This window comes from Mandrillus leucophaeus, unplaced genomic scaffold (genome assembly GCF_000951045.1).
Source record: "Mandrillus leucophaeus isolate KB7577 unplaced genomic scaffold, Mleu.le_1.0 Scaffold38, whole genome shotgun sequence".
NCBI classification, from domain to species: Eukaryota; Metazoa; Chordata; class Mammalia; order Primates; family Cercopithecidae; genus Mandrillus; species Mandrillus leucophaeus.
In genome coordinates this window covers 5,770,117-5,786,084 of record NW_012104031.1, presented here as the reverse complement: position 1 = coordinate 5,786,084, position 15,968 = coordinate 5,770,117, and the positions used below count along the sequence as shown (strand labels likewise).

The window sequence follows — 15,968 nt, the reverse complement described above, 5'->3', positions numbered from 1 at the left end:
AGACAGGGTCTTGCTCTGTTGCCGAAAACTGAAGAGATGGTTTTCTCACGGTGGGAGCAGGATGAACAAAGTCCTTTTTTCCTTTTTGGAGACAGGGTCTCACTCTATTGCCCAGGCTGGAATGAAGTAGCGAGATCATGGCTCACTGTAGCCTCGATCTCCTGGGCTCAAGCAATCATCCCACCTCAGCCTCCTAACTACTTGGGACTACAGGCATGTGCCACCATGCCCATGTAATTTTTTTTACTTTTCGTAGAGTCAGGGTCTTACTATGTTGCTCAGGCTGGTCTCAAGCTCCTGAGCTCAAGCAGTCCACCTGCCTTGGCCTCCTAAAGTGCTGGGATTACAGGCACTTTGCCTGGCCAATGTGTAGGCTTCTGTGGTCAGTGCTAAATCATTTCTTATTCTTTTTTTTTTTTTTTAATGTTTTTTATATTAGTAGGGATGGGGTTTTGCCATGTTGGTCAGGCTGGTCTCAAACTCCTGGCCTCCAGCGATCCACCCACTTCGGTCTCCCGAAGTGTTGGGATTACAGGTGTAAGCTGCCACACCTGGCCGTTTCTTTTTTTTAATCCCTAATATCAGCATACCATTTATCTTTCATAATAGTTTACTTGCCCTTACAGGAAACACAACAACCTAGAGTATGTCCCTGTTCTATTATTAACTCATTTAGTATAGTTAAGAGAACTTGGCATTTTAAACATTTTTTTGAATTCAGAGATGGTACCATGGTTTTAATCTTTACCTAAGAGTATGATAACCATTAGATTTCTCTTAACAGTTTTATAAATTAATAGTCTTGTGCATTTGGACACAAGACCCTATAAAGACTTGGATTGGTATAGATCTAATATAACTTTTAAAGAACTTTTATTTTATTTTGAAATAATTTCACCCTTACAAAAAGTTGCAGGAATAATAAAAAGAATTCTCAAACTCTGTGTTCAGATTCATCAGTTTTTCAACAGTTTGCCACATTTCCTTTATCATTCTGTCTCCCTCTCTCTCAGTGTACACACACACACACACACACACACACGCACACACACAAATTGTTCTACCACATTTGAAAGAAGGTTGCATATATCATGTCCCTTTGCCCCTTAATACTTCAGTGTCTGTTTCCTAAGAACAAGGCAATTCATTTCCACAATGACAGTACAGGTAATTTAATGTCAGTATAATACTTTATCATTTATGTTCCCATTTTATCATTAATTTATTTCATTGTCATATCCCTAGTCTTCTTTAAACTGAAGCAGTTCTTTAGCTTTTCTTTTCTTCGTGGCCTTGATATTTTTGAAGAATCAGGCCGTTTTAATAGAACATTTCTCAATTTGGCTTTTTCTAATATTTCATCATTATTAGATGAAGATTATGCTTTTCAGGCTGGAATACTATGTAAATTGTGTCCTTATCACAATGTAATATCCAGAGGCACATGATATCCATTTACCCCTGCTAGATAATGTTCATTTTGATCAGCTGGTTAAGATATTTTCTGGTTTCTTGACTGCAGGGTTACAGTAGTCCTTTTTTATCCTCAGAGGATATGTTCCAAGACCCCCAGTGCATACCTGAAATCTCGGATAGTACTGAACTCTATCTACACTATGTTTTTTCTTATACAGTAATGGGCAGGTAGCATATACAGCATGGAATGCTGGACAGAGGTGTGATTCCCTTCCCACACTGGATGGAATAGGACAGCATGTGGTTTCATCACACTACTCAGAACAACATGCAATTTAAAACTCATGAGTTATTCATTTCTGGAATTTTTCATTCGTATTTTCAGACAGTGACTGTGAATAACTGCAGATAGCAAAACTATAGGCAAGGGGGGACAGCTATGTTATGTTTCCTTTTGTAATAGGTAATTTGAGAGGAGTTACTCTACCACAGAAAATAGCCTCTTTCTTGAAAGTTTCCCCTCATCCTAGATTTAGCATTCATTGAATATATCTACCTGAATTAATTTTACTATGATGGTCACAAATTTGTAATTTTCTAACCCCTTCATTTATTCCATATTTATTACTTAGCATTCTGTTATAAGCAAGTTTGTCCTCTTCCACCCATCTACCTGTCTGTATAGCATTTCTCTACTATCTGAATGAGCTAATGGATATATAATGGGTTACAATCAGTTTTTGTCCATATGTATTTACTTTTAAAATTATTATGGAATTATTTTAGATTTACAGGAAAGTTTCAAAGGTAGTACACTTCACCCAGTTTTCTCTAATGTTAACATCTTACATAACTGGAGCCCATTTGTGAACAGTAAGAAAGTAACATTGGTACGTTATTATTGAGTACACTACAGACTTTAAATTACTTAGATTCTACCAGCTTTCCACTGATGTCCTTTTTAAATATTTGTCAGGCGTTTTGTAGTGTTCTTCAATTTGGGTTTGTCTGCTGTTTCTCATGGTTAGGCTGGAGTTACAAGTTTTTTGAGAAGACTACCAGAGAGGTCATGTATCGTATCATATATTGTATCATGGGGTACATGATAAGAACATGATTTATCACTGGTGATATTAACTGTGATCCCTTGGTTACGATAGTGTAGTGTTTGTTAGGTTTCTCCATTATAAATTTACTGGTTTTCCCTTCTTATTTTGGAAGTGCATCCTGCACTCTAAAGGAGGGAAATTAAACTCACTCCCTGAAAGGGAGAATGCCTGCGTATACTATTGGGGATTCTTCTGTAAGGAAGATTTGTGTCTTCTTCCCCATTTTATTTTTATTTTTATTTATTTATTTATTTTGAGACAGAGTCTCGCTCTTGTCACCCAGGCTGGAGTGCCATAGCACGATCTCAGCTCATTGCAAACTCCGCCTCCCGAGTTCACACCATTCTCCTGCCTCAGCCTTCCGAGTAGCTGGGACTAAGGTGCCCACCACCTCTCCCAGCTAATTTTTTGTATATTTAGTAGAGACGGGGTTTCACTGTGTTAGCCACGGTGGTCTCGATCTCCTGACCTCATGATCCACCCGCGTTGGCCTCCCAAAGTGCTGGGATTACAGGCATGAGCCACTGTGCCCGGCCCATTTATTTTTTATATTCAATCATTTATTTATATCAGTGTGGACTCAGGTATACTTATTAATATTTTATACTTTGGGTTACAATCTAATACTGCATTATTTTGTTGCTCACAATTTTACAGCATCAGCCATTGAGAGCTTTTTGGGGTTGGCTTTGATATCTCTTGGATATGCCCCAAGCCTTTTGTGTTTTGAGCACTTCCTTACTTTCTGGCACTACAGGATGCTCCAGGCTCATCTCGTTCCTTCCTTTACCTAAAATTAGCTGTTTCTTTATTTTGATGCTCAAGTGGTCTCAGATTTGGCCAACGGGAGTCCCTTCAGACTGACTCCTGTGCTTTTGATACGCCCCCATTCATCTGTCTCTTTTTTTTTTCTTTTTTGCCCCTCCTTAATTTCTGACTCAACAAGATGTTTCAGATTCATTTTGTAGTTTACTTGCCATAATCCTGAAATCAACCATTTCTTCAATAAGTCTTAATTCTTTTTTATGGAAAACAGTATTTAGCAACTGTAAAATCTGGGCACTAAGTGGCTAATTGCTACATGAATATCATTACTTCTAGGCCCTATTTCAGTAGATAGAGTTCAGAAATAAAATTTTAAAAATACACAAACATGAGTTCATATATAAACCTCCAATTCCAATCAAACTCCACAGAGTTCTTCCTGGCTTCCCCTATTCCACACGGGACTTCCCCTTCCACAGTGAGAACTCAGGCTCCCAAGAGCATTCATATATTTTACTTATTTGCTCAATCCTACAATACATATACAGTAGTTTCAGAATTGTTATACCAATATGAAACATAAACCTACTGGCCGGGCGTGGTGGCTCATGCCTATAATCCCAGCACTTTGGGAGGCTGAGGCAGGTGGATCACTTAAGGTCAGAAGTTCGAGACCAGTCTGGCCAACATGGTGAATCCCATCTCTACCAAAAATACAAAAATTAGCCAGGTCTGTTGGCATGCGTCCATAATCCCAGCTACTTGGGAGGCTGAGGCAGGAGAATTGCTTGAGCCTGGGAGGCGGAGTTTGCAGTGAGCCGAGATCGTGCCAGTGTACTCCAGCCTAGGTGACAGAGTGAGACTCTGTCTCAAAAAAAATTCTAAAAAGCTAAGAAGAGTTTAAGATTTGTTTGCAATTTTTTTTTTAGACTAATAGTATATAGTCAAACTCCTGTGTTCTTAAGTGGTTTCCCTCTGCCCCCACCTTCACTGTGGTTATATTATTCCTTTGAAATACATTTATGTTAACTGGTTTCTGTATTCATTCCATTTTACTGATCTTTTTTGACACCATCCTTGTTAACTTTTGTTTTTTGACTATGTAGAACATTGACATCATTCCAAAAATCAGAACTGTATAAATGATATACTCAGAGAAGTATTACTCCCTCCCCTATCTCTTCTACCCCTTACTTATTCCACATGTACTTCCCACCAGCCCTTCTAAATGGACCAAGCACATATGTGCATGTTTGTTTCTCCTCCTTTCTAACACAAAACGTAACTTATTCTTTTGCAGTTTGCTCTTTTTAGTAACTGCATATCCTGGAAATCATTCAGTACAGTCCCTAGAGATCTTTTCTTTCTTCTTCTTTTTTTTTTTTTTTTTTAACGGAGTCTCGCTCTGTCACCCAGGCTGGAGTGCAGTGGCACAATCTCGGTTCACTGCAACCTCTGCCTCCCAGGTTCAAGCCATTTTTCTGCCTCAGCCTCTAGAGTAACTGGGACTACAGGTGAGCGCCACCACACTTGGCTAATCTTTGTATTTTTTTTAGTAGAGACGGGGTTTCACCATATTGGCCAGGCTGGTCTCGATCTCCTGACCACGTGATCTACCCACCTTGGCCTCCCAAAGTGCTGGGATTACAGATGTGAGCTACCGTGCCCAGCCTATCATTATTTCTTAAAGCAGCATAGTGCTCCCTTGTGAACATGTGCCATAGTTTCTTCAGCTGCATACTTATGTGTAGGCATTTAAGTAGTTTCCAGTGTCTTACTATTGCAGATTGTGCTGCACAGAATAATGTTATATGTGGCCTTTTGTATTTTGGATATGTATTTTCAAGGTACATTTCCTAGAAGTTGGACTGCTAGATTGAGGGGTAAATGTATACTGTATGTAGCTTTGTTAAATATTGACAAAATCCCCTCCAAAAGAGTTTGTACCATTTTATATTCCATCAGCGATTCTACACAACTTTTGGATCTACAACAGCTAAGAGATTAAGTCTAATGGTTGGGCATGGTGGCTCACACTTGTAATCCCAGCACTTTGGGAGGCCTAGGTGGGAGGTTCACTTGAGGTCAGGAGTTCAAGACCAGCCTGGCCAACATGGTGAAAACCCGTCTCTACCAAAAAATACAAAAATTAGCCAAGTATGGTGGTGCATGCCTGTTGTCCCAGCTACTTGGGAGGCTGAGGTGGGAGAATCGCTTGAACCTGGGAGGCAGAGGTTGCAGTGAGCTGAGATAGCTCCATTGCCCTCCACCCTGGGTGACAGAGGGAGACTGTCTCTCAAAAAAAAAAAAAAAAAAAAGATTAAATCTAACAAGTTAACAAGTCATGCAGTGGCAAGTCACAGCCATGATTAACTCCCTGAAGGACCCCAACTCTTTGAGGTCTCCGATAAAGACCACACCAAACCAATAACCTCCTGGAATGGCCTGAGAGCACCCAGAAGTAGTTCAGGAATTATCCTACCTTTCCAGAATATTGTAGATACCCAGAGGAAGAGTATTATTTGGAGAGTATTAATGGCAAGTCCTAAAACAACTAGCCAAAATTTAGGGTGAGCCAAGCTTGTATTATAAAGACAGTTGAAAGGAATACTTGAAATTAGAACTATTCCAGAAAATCTGAACTGCCTAGGTTGGCCCCTTTGTCAGTGGAAGCTTAATAAAAGTTTTTTCACCTGTTATCCATGGTTTTTAAAAAACCCTTTGTTTCTTCCTTGGTGGTCCTGATAAAAAGGAAAAAGAGAGAGAGAGAAAAAAAAAACAAAACAAAACCCTTTGTCCTCATGGTTATTTACATCTTAAAACAGAATTTGATGTTGCAGTTTGCCTAATTCTTCCCTGAAAACCAAAGGATAGTTGCTGATCACTTCAGAAATGGAGTTACTCTTCAGCAAGGAACTGATGCTATGTATTTGAGCTTTTTGAACCATAAGTATGTAAGTGTGCGTAGTATAAATATTTATTTGTTCTTTTAGTACATTTACTCTTTTTAGTTAAATTTCCTTCACACAGCCAATCTGTGGTTTTCCTTTCTCCCCTAAGAAGATTGCTGTTACCAGTTTAGATCAGTGGAGGGGCAAGAGAAAGGCCAGAGCAGTCTGAATTAGTAACAAAGTCCAATTACTGCATATTTTACAAGAAATATGGAATAACTGTAACCACTGCAGACTCCTTTGTACACCTGCTGTTATGAATAGTCCACAATAATTTCTTGTTATCACCAGTTTCTATTTAATGGGTTCTTCTAGTCTAGAAAACAAAAAAATCCTTGTCTTTAAAATTTCTGTTACAAATTGGAAACCCTGACACGTTTTCAGTGGCTTCCTGCTCTTTGGTCCTGCTCTTGTACTTTTTGTGGCTATTGTAACTGCAGCTGCCAAAAACATTCAGTTAAATGGGAGATTAAAATACATGCCACAAAATTGTTGAGGCTGTTCTTCGTGGTGCTATAAGAAAAATTTATTAGAAATGTTTATATATAGGAAGCTGGTATGTTTCTGATTCTTCAGGTGACATTTTTTAATTCTTAAAGTTCTTGAAAATACCTTATTTATATTATTTTTCTAAATAATCTTATTTTTCTGTTAATTTATACAGGAAAAGCTTTCTACATAAAAATTTTGAATATGAATTTTAACTCAGATCCTCTTTACTTTAGTTCACTTCAAGAAATATTTATTCAGAGCCAGAAGTTTTTTTAGCAGATACAAAGATAACACAAATGATTAATTCATGTTATCTGAAATTATGGGTTTATTATATTCATTTTTTTTTAAAGAAGAAAGATTCTTTGGGACAGCCCTAGATAGTAAATTCAATAACATTTATATTCTCTTTATGTGAGTAGTTACTTGCTTTAGACATTTATAAAAATCTTAACTGGTAACAGTTGCCAACTACGTTTTTTTCCATTAATTAAAAGAAACTTTTTATATAGTGAAATAAATGATAATCTTGGTATATTCTACTACATTATTCTTTGCTTTATACTTGTTTTTATTGAAATTATCTTTCTACTTTGCTTTTTAGGGAATATTGCCTTATCAGATACAGTCTACTAATACCTAAGAATTACGATTGCAAACCTAGCTGTAGAATCTTTTTACTTCCCTTTTGTGACATAGATTTATTTTTTAATATGACATATGTTTCCAAAACTCAGAAATAAAATTTTTTGCTGCTAAAGTATACAGCATATTCTAGGTATCCTAAAATGAATATCTGTATGGGGAGAGGAGAGAGACAGGAGAAGATGGTGGTCTTTATCATTAGGAACCTATATATTTTTAACTAAAATATTAATTAACATATGAAATGTTATGAGAACTATAAACTTGGAACTCCACTATCAGAAGCTTTACTATAATTTGTTAATTGAAGATAATTCTGATGAATTTTCCCTTTACCTTTGCTTTCCCCTTTTTTCCCGCTGCTTCCTCTGAAGTCTCCTTCCAAATGGTTTTGGAAACTGGTTCCAGTAAGTTTGTTCAGCTACTTCAGTTCGCTCTCCAGAATTGTAATTGTAGAATGGTATTGTTTATGTCTTGCTGGTAAAGTCATTTCGTGTAATTCTGTTAGTCACTGAATAGAGATTGGATTTTAAGGTATTTGGTGATGTAAAATGGAAAGATAAAAGATATAGCCAAGGTTTAGATCAGAAGTTCTAAAAATAATTTAAAGGGTAAACATCCTATTGCTAATCTTGTCAGTATTCAGAGACTATCAGTAAGTAGGTTAAAAAAAAAAACTTATGGGCCAGGTGCGGTGGCTCACGCCTGTAATCCCAACACTTTGGGAGGCCAAGGCGGGCAGATGACGAGGTCAGGAAGTCGAGACCAGCCTGACCAACATGGAAAAACTCCATCTCTACTAAAAATACAAAATTAGCTGGGTGTAGTGGCGCATGCCTGTAATCCCAGGTACTCGGGAGGCTGAGGCAGGAGAATCGCTTGAACCTGGGAGGCAGAGGTTGCAGTGAGCTGAGATCGCTCCATTGCATTCCATCCTGGGCAATAAGAGCGAAACTCCATCTAAAAAAAAAAAAAAAAAAAAGTACAATGTAGTTTCTCATTAATTTAAATAATTTAATAAATATTAATTTGAATTGCACGAATAAATTGCCTGCATTTAAAAATCATCTTTGTGCTTGAGCGTGGTTGCTCACGCTTGTAATCCCAGTACTTTGAGAGGCCAGTGTGGGAGGATTCTTTAAGCCCAGGAGTTCAAGACCATCTTGGACAACATATTGAACCCCCATCTCTAGTTTTAAAAAGTTATCTTTTTGACAGAAGTAGTTCCTTTTCAGCTTGAATTATAGATGACACTTCACTTTTTGTGTGATTAAAAAAGCAGAAAGTTTTCTGTGACCTTACCAGTAGTGGACCAAAACCATATTAAATTCTGATTTGACTTAAAGATTGATCTTTCAGATTTAAATATGGGGATGGGTGTGTTAAACCACTTAAGAACTATTTTACACCCTCAAGAATAAAACTCTAATTTAGAAATATACCATAATGGCTGGATGCGGTGCCTCATGTGCATAATCCAGCACTTTGAGAGGCCAAGACAGGCGAATCCCTTGAGCGCAGGAGTTTGAGACCAGCCTGGGCAACTTGGCAAAACCCCGTCTGTACAAAAAATACAAAAATGAGGCAGGCATAGTGGTACACACTTGTGGTTTCACCTACTCAAGAGGCTGAGGTGGGAAAATCACCTGAGACCAGGAGATCGAGGCTGCAGTGAGCCATGATTGTGCCACTGCACTCCAGCCTGGCTAATAGAGTGAGACGCTATCTCTTAAAAAAAAAAAAAAAAGGTAAAGAAATATATCATAATGTTGAATTATAGGGTGTTCTTTCTAAATGCCAAACTTCTACGTTTGCAGAAAGAAAGGGCATGTTTCCATGCAATGAGTTTATAAAGCAAATAGCATGTTCAAGTACAAAAGACTTTTTCATGAATTACAGATGAACCTTCTGAGAGCTGGACATAATCTCAAGATTTAAAGTTGATTTACCTAATATATCTTCTAGAATACAATCTTTAGGAAAATGTTTTAGCATCCCATCCATAATTCTCTGATTGTCTTGTCTAAACCATAGATACTTATTGCTAATGTCATATAAAGCTGTGTGTATGTGTGTGTGTGTGTGTGTGCATGCATACATGTGCCTGTTTGCACACACCTTGTGCCAAAATGCTACTTTGCAGGAGGGAGTAGAACAAATCACATAATTCAGTTCTTTGTTCCATGACCCTGGGTGCTTGGCTTAGTCCAATTCAGGTCATAGGCTGAAAACAAACTACTAGTCCCAGACCAATTTCGAAGATGTCCAAGAGGCAGACTATTTTGATCCCAGATAACTGAAGAAAAAGCATGTAAGGATCTGGAACAGTACTAATTGTGAGAACGGTAGCTTAAGCCTAGAAGATACCACTGTGCTGGTTGATTTCTTTTTTCTTTCTTCCTTCTTCTTCCCTCCCCATGGTTGATTTTAAACAGTCTCTTAGCTGCAAAGTGAGGAATTTTTCTAAGGATTATGTTAAATTCATAATCAATTAAAGAATCTATATAGTACTGCAAATAATTTTTTTCTGAATATGGTTACCCCCTGAATTAGGGATGTATTCTTAAATAGAGTTTATTATGCACTAATTAATAAGAACCTTCAGAAATCTTCAAGAGGAAAATATGTTCCATGAATTTTGTCCTTGGGTAGCCAGTGAGAAAAATCCAGGAATAAGTATCTCCTTCATTAATACTGATGCTTTTCTGAGAGATAGCATTGAAAAGAAATCTAACTTCACTACCAAATGTTAGGTATTCTCTTTCAATAAATTTTTGTTTTTCTATTTTTATTCTCACGAAAGTATTTTATCTCATAATTATATTTTAATTCTAAAATACAGAGATGACCAATTTGGATGGAATTAGAAGAAAAAACAGTTTTGATAACCTTAAAAAAATACCAGTAACTTATGTTATATATTTTGCTAGTAAAATACTTCAGTGTGTACATTCACTAAATCTTCAGCATTATTTTACTTGGCTTTAGAAGAGTTAACAACTAATAATAGCTAACCTTTATTGATTGCTTACTATGTGCCCAGCAGGATGCATAGCACTTTGTGTCCATCATCTTACTTAATCTTCCAGTGGTTCTATGAAGTGGGTACTATTATTACCCGTTTACAAATGGGAAAATGAGAAATGAGAGTTTAAGTAACTTGTCCAAGATCACAAAACTAGTAAGTGGCAGAACCAGGATCTGAACCAGGATCTGAATTCATTCTCTTAAGACTACTTTTACAGCATGTCTCATTTTTTAGATAACTATTTTTAAAAATTCTATCTAGCCACACCAAATAATCTTTAGAAAACAAAGGTTTCCTCTCTTTTTCTGAGGGGGAGCAAGAACCCGTATACTTGCTCAATTATTAATGAAACCTAAGTTGGGAGGGTGTTTTTTCACTTTCAAAGTTGTTAACTATTTGTGTTTCCTCAACATTCAAATAATAACCCAGAATGTCTTGGTGATACTATTCCAGTTCCTCAAATTTCTTTTAAGAATAGTATATTCTTATACCTTCCCCCTCATTTTGATAACTCTTTCTGCTTGAATAGTATTCTTGCTGTTCCCGTATAAGAATTTTCCGTCTAAATTAAGTCTGAATTAAAGTGGATTAATTTTATTATCTTCAAAAGAACAGAATTATTTGGATACAAAGTGTTCAAAATCTGTTTTGTGATGCTTTTATATTTAAATATTTAAGCTAAATGTCACATAGTATAAATTAGCAGTATATTATATTAAGTATTGAGCTTCAAAACTATAGCTGTTGTTGCTGTGTATTTAACTGTGGTGATACCTACCATTATTTAGGAAAAAAAGGAATATTGGTGAGTGGTCTCATTTCTCATGATTTATTTTATTACTGATACATTAGAATTTACGGTACTGATTTTTTTCGTGTGTGTTGCTTGGTACTTACTTATTTTCATGGTTTTTTTTTTTTATATTTTAGGCTCGTTATAGGAAAGAGCAAACATTACTTAAGCAACTGCCTTGCATTCCATTGGTAGAAAATTTGTTGAAGGATGGGACAGATGGCTGTGCATTAGCTGCCCTTATTCATTTTTACTGTCCCGATGTTGTCAGATTAGAGGGTAAGTGTTCCAGTGTAATATTTCTGAACTGTAGACAGATGATAACCAATATTTAAGACAATATTATTTTGTACTGCAGCCTACGTGACAGGGTGGGATCTTGTCTCAGAAGAAAAGACAATATTATTTAATAAGTAATGAAGATTTTTTTTAAAAAAAAGAACACATATATAATTCTGAGGGAGATAGTTCAAAAAAATAGTGCTTGGATTCTAAGTCTTAATGTATAATGACTTCTATATATATAAATGTATGTTTGTTAACCAGAATTGTGTATTTGTACTGATTACAAGATGGATATGAGATATTTATTATCAAATTAATCCAAAGTCACCACCTTGCTCTTTTCTTATTTGAAGATATTTGTTTGAAAGAAACTATGTCTTTGGCTGATAGCCTGTATAATCTGCAGCTGATTCAAGAATTTTGCCAAGAATACTTGAACCAGTGTTGCCATTTCACTCTGGAAGATATGCTCTATGCTGCTTCATCCATAAAGGTAAATTAAATTATTCTTTTTTCCCCTTTGCTTTGTTAAAATATGTATTTTTAAAAAACAAACAAACAAAAAAGCTGGGCACAGTGACTCATGCCTGTAATCCCAGTACTTTGGGAGGACAAGGTGGGAGGATTGCTTAAGCCCGGGAGGTTGAGGCTGCAGCGAGTGATGGTCGTGCCATTGCACTCCAGCCTGGGCAACAGAGCAAGACCCTGTCTCAAAAAATAAATAAAATTTTAAAAATGAAGAACCATAGAACAAGATATATAAATGACCTAGTAACTTTAAGCTTATAGATTAACTATATCAGTCAAAAGAGCTTTTGAAAAAACAGTTTTTGATTTTTTTCTCCTTATTTCGTTTTTTAATATACTATTAACTACAAGTTTCTTTTATAGTGCAAAGCCAAACTTAAAGTCATGTACAGAATTGGCCAGGTGTAGTGACTTGTGCCTATAATCCCAGCTCTTTGGGAGGAAGAGGTAGGCAGATAGCTTGAGCTCAGGAGTTTAAGACCAGACTGGGCAACATGGTGAAACCCCATCCCTACAATAAATACAAAAATTAGCTGGGTGTCGTGGCATGTGCCTGTGTTCCCAGCTACTCGGGAGGCTGAGGTGGGAGAATTTTGAGTCTGGAAGGCGGAGGTTGCAGTGAGCTGAGATCACGCCACTGCACGCTAGCCTGGGCAACAGAGCCAGGCCTTGTCTCAAAAAAAGAAAAAAAAAAAAGTCATTTACAAAATCGATCTGTTGTCTTAATGTTTGCAAAATAGAGAATAAGCCATTAAATGTTTCTTACAATAACAATGCTTACAAATAGTAAGATATCTTTATAAATAATGCTTACTTTTTCTTAAGGAATTTTTAATTTTTAATTTTTAAATTAAACAAAAAATTAATTGAAAAGTAACATTATGTACTACTAAACTACCATTATGCATAAATATATGATATGTATAGTTAAATGATATGGTATCCTTGTGTATTTTTATGTGTACAATGAATCATTGAGCATTAAATTGAAATTTAGTTTGTTTATTCTCACTAGATTAAATATAATTATTCTGTAGTTATCAGACTATTTGTCACCTTTATTGTCCTTTGACTGTTGGCTAATGTATGCTGTCAGATTGTGTTAAAAGAATAAAATTTCACATGGGTAGTATTATTTTCTTAATTTTAAGTTGAATATATTTTATTTACATTGATGTTAAATGTTAAAAATAATAATCATGGCCAAGCGGGGGAGGCTGAGGTGGGCAGATCACTGAGGCCAGGAGTTCGAGACCAACCTGGCCAACATGGTGAAACCTCACCTCTACTAAAAATACAAACATCAGCCAGGCATAGTGGCGTGCGCCTGTAATCGCAGCTACTTGGGAGGCTGAGGCAGGAGAATCATTTGAACCTGGGAGGCAGAGGTTGCAGTGAGCTGAGATGGCACCACTGCATTCCAGCCTGGGTGACAGAATAAGACTATGTCTCAAAAAAAGAAAATCATCATCATGAAGAGATTTTTGAAAATATTCCATTCCATTCCCAATTTTGAAAATTAAGTTGTGTTATGAATACTATTATTTTTAATACTTCAAGAATTATTTCTTATCCTCCAGATATTATTTTAGTAATGTTAGTGTTGTATTTTATGTGAGTTAATAATATAAAGTCAATTAAGAAATCAGAAATGTTTTCTAATTGAGTCATATTAATTTATGAAACACTGAACTACAATATAAAAACTTTAGGCCAGGTGCGGTGGCTCTTGCCTATAATCCCAGCACTTTGGGAGGACAAGGCAGGAGGATCACTTCAGTCCAGGAGTTTGAGACCAGCCTGGGCAACATAGTGAAACCTTTGTCTTTACAGAAAATAAAGTTAGCCAGGCGTGATGGCACACACTGTAGTACCAGCTACTCAGGAGATTGATGTTGGAGGATTGCTTGAACCTAGGAAGCTGAGACTGCAGTGAGCCCTGATTGCATGACTACACTCCAAACTTAGTGACAAACCAAGACCCTGTCTTAAACTCAGAAAGACGTAATATTCATGAGCTTTAATCACTGGGAAAATTATTTCTTACTGTACTGACACCTTGTGGCCAAACAGTACAATTATGTTATTAGGATGGCTGTCTTACCAAAGTCCTTAAAATATTAACTTATTTTCTGTCAACAGATAATTTATTGAGCACTTAAGCAGTATTTTTTCAAAATATAGTCAGCTTTCAGTTAACTGCACTAGTAAAATGTAACCTAGCACCAGTACTTAAAAACCAATTTTATACTTTGGCTTTAGAAAGCATACCATAAAGATAAGTGTAAAGAAAAAATATAAATCACAGTAATCTTATTACCCAGAAATATTCTGTCAGTGTTTTGATGTTTTACTGACTGGTGTTTTTTTAAATGCGTAGATTCATTCATTTGTACATTCATTTAATAAATATTTACTGAGCATCTATCATGTGCCAGACACTGTTTTAAACACTGAAGATATAATGATGAGCATAAGTTTTGTCTTTTTAGACCTTATAATCTGGAGGGTAAGATGAGGAACCCTGGAGAATATAGTAATGGATGTGGAAATGTGGAAAGAGAAAAAGGGACTCTACCAAGTATCCTCTTGTAAGCCATAGTAAGATTCCCTTTACCTCAAGAGCAATGGAAAGAGAGTTGCATTTTGAAAAGTTTGTTTTCTTAGCAAGCCAAAGAAAAAGCTATTGTGTTCCAAACAAGGCAAAAACATTTGAATCAGAGCAGTTATGATGGAGAGAAGTCAATGAATTCCAGAAATATTTAGGATGCAAAATCTGCATGCTTTGGTTGATGAATTGGACATGGGAGAAGGAAGAATGTGTCAAGGATGACTCCTAGGTTTCTGGTTTGCACACAGGGATAGTGGTGCCATTCATTGAGATAGGACTGCAGTAAGATCACATTTGTTGGGAAGGTCACTATTTCAATTTTGGACATAGGCCTTTGAGATATCCAAAAGAAAATGCTCCGTAGGCCACTGCATATATAAGTGCAGTCAGTACATTTGAGAATCATCTAGTAGCTGGTGGACATAGGCATGGCAGTGTTTCAAAGAGGGGTGAGATCAGGAATATTAAATGCAGCTGAGAGGTCAGGTAAGATGGGAAATCTGTTTGATTTCGCAACATATGTACATCATTGGTGACTCGAGCAATTGCTGTTAGGGGAATGATGTGATTCAGTGCCAAGACTGATGTAGATTAGAGAGTAAAAGTGATGAAATGGAGAGTGTCAGTAGAGGCCTGCTCCTAAAAGAAGTTTGTGAAGAGGTAAAAAGATGGGAGGGAGGAGAAACTAGAGAATAGTTATTGAGTGAAGGTTTTGTTTCCTTTATTTTGATGGGAGGGATTGGAGCATGTTTAAAAGCCAAATAGGAAGGATTCTGTTGAGAGGAGAAGGGTAAATATGTAGGAGAGAAAAGTAAGATTAAGAATATAATGGCATTCACAGCAATTTGGATGGAATTGGAGACCATTATTCTAAGTGAAGTAACTCAGGAATGGAAAACCAGACATCATATATTCTCACTCATAAGTGGGAACTAAACTATAAGGATGCAAAGGCATAAGAATGATACAATGGACTTTGGGGACTCAGGGAAAAAAGCGGGAGGGAGGTGAAGGATAAAAGACTACACATTGGGTACAGTGTACACTGCTTGGGTGATGGGTGCACCAGAATCTCAGAAATCACCTAAAGAACTTATTCATATTACCAAACACCTATTGAAATAAGAAATACATTTTTTAAAACTGTAAAGTTTCTGAGAAGTGAAGCAGAGATGAGATCCACTGCATAGCTTTTATGGATTATAAGCATTCTTACTACTTTTTTTAGTCACAAATTTTAATGGCTGCTTCAATTAGTATATATCTGTATATCAACATTCTAAAATTCTGAGAATTTATAGTAAAAGCAAACACTAAAGGTAAAGTAGAAACCTACCAAATGTTC

General features: G+C 36.5%; 1 protein-coding gene across 4 annotated transcripts in view; it reads left to right on the top strand.

Annotated features, from left to right (window-relative positions):
- CAMSAP2 (calmodulin regulated spectrin-associated protein family, member 2) overlaps positions 1-15,968 on the top strand; it is a 122,368-nt gene that overhangs the window by 86,184 nt on the left and 20,216 nt on the right. For 2 of the 4 annotated variants that reach the window (XM_011990582.1, XM_011990580.1), the window contains exons 5-7: positions 7,753-7,785; positions 11,337-11,478; positions 11,838-11,977. In XM_011990582.1, coding sequence (XP_011845972.1) covers positions 7,753-7,785; positions 11,337-11,478; positions 11,838-11,977 — 315 coding nt within the window. The remainder of the gene's footprint in view (positions 1-7,752; positions 7,786-11,336; positions 11,479-11,837; positions 11,978-15,968) is intronic. The other 2 variants (XM_011990583.1, XM_011990581.1) reach the window with 1 other exon arrangement.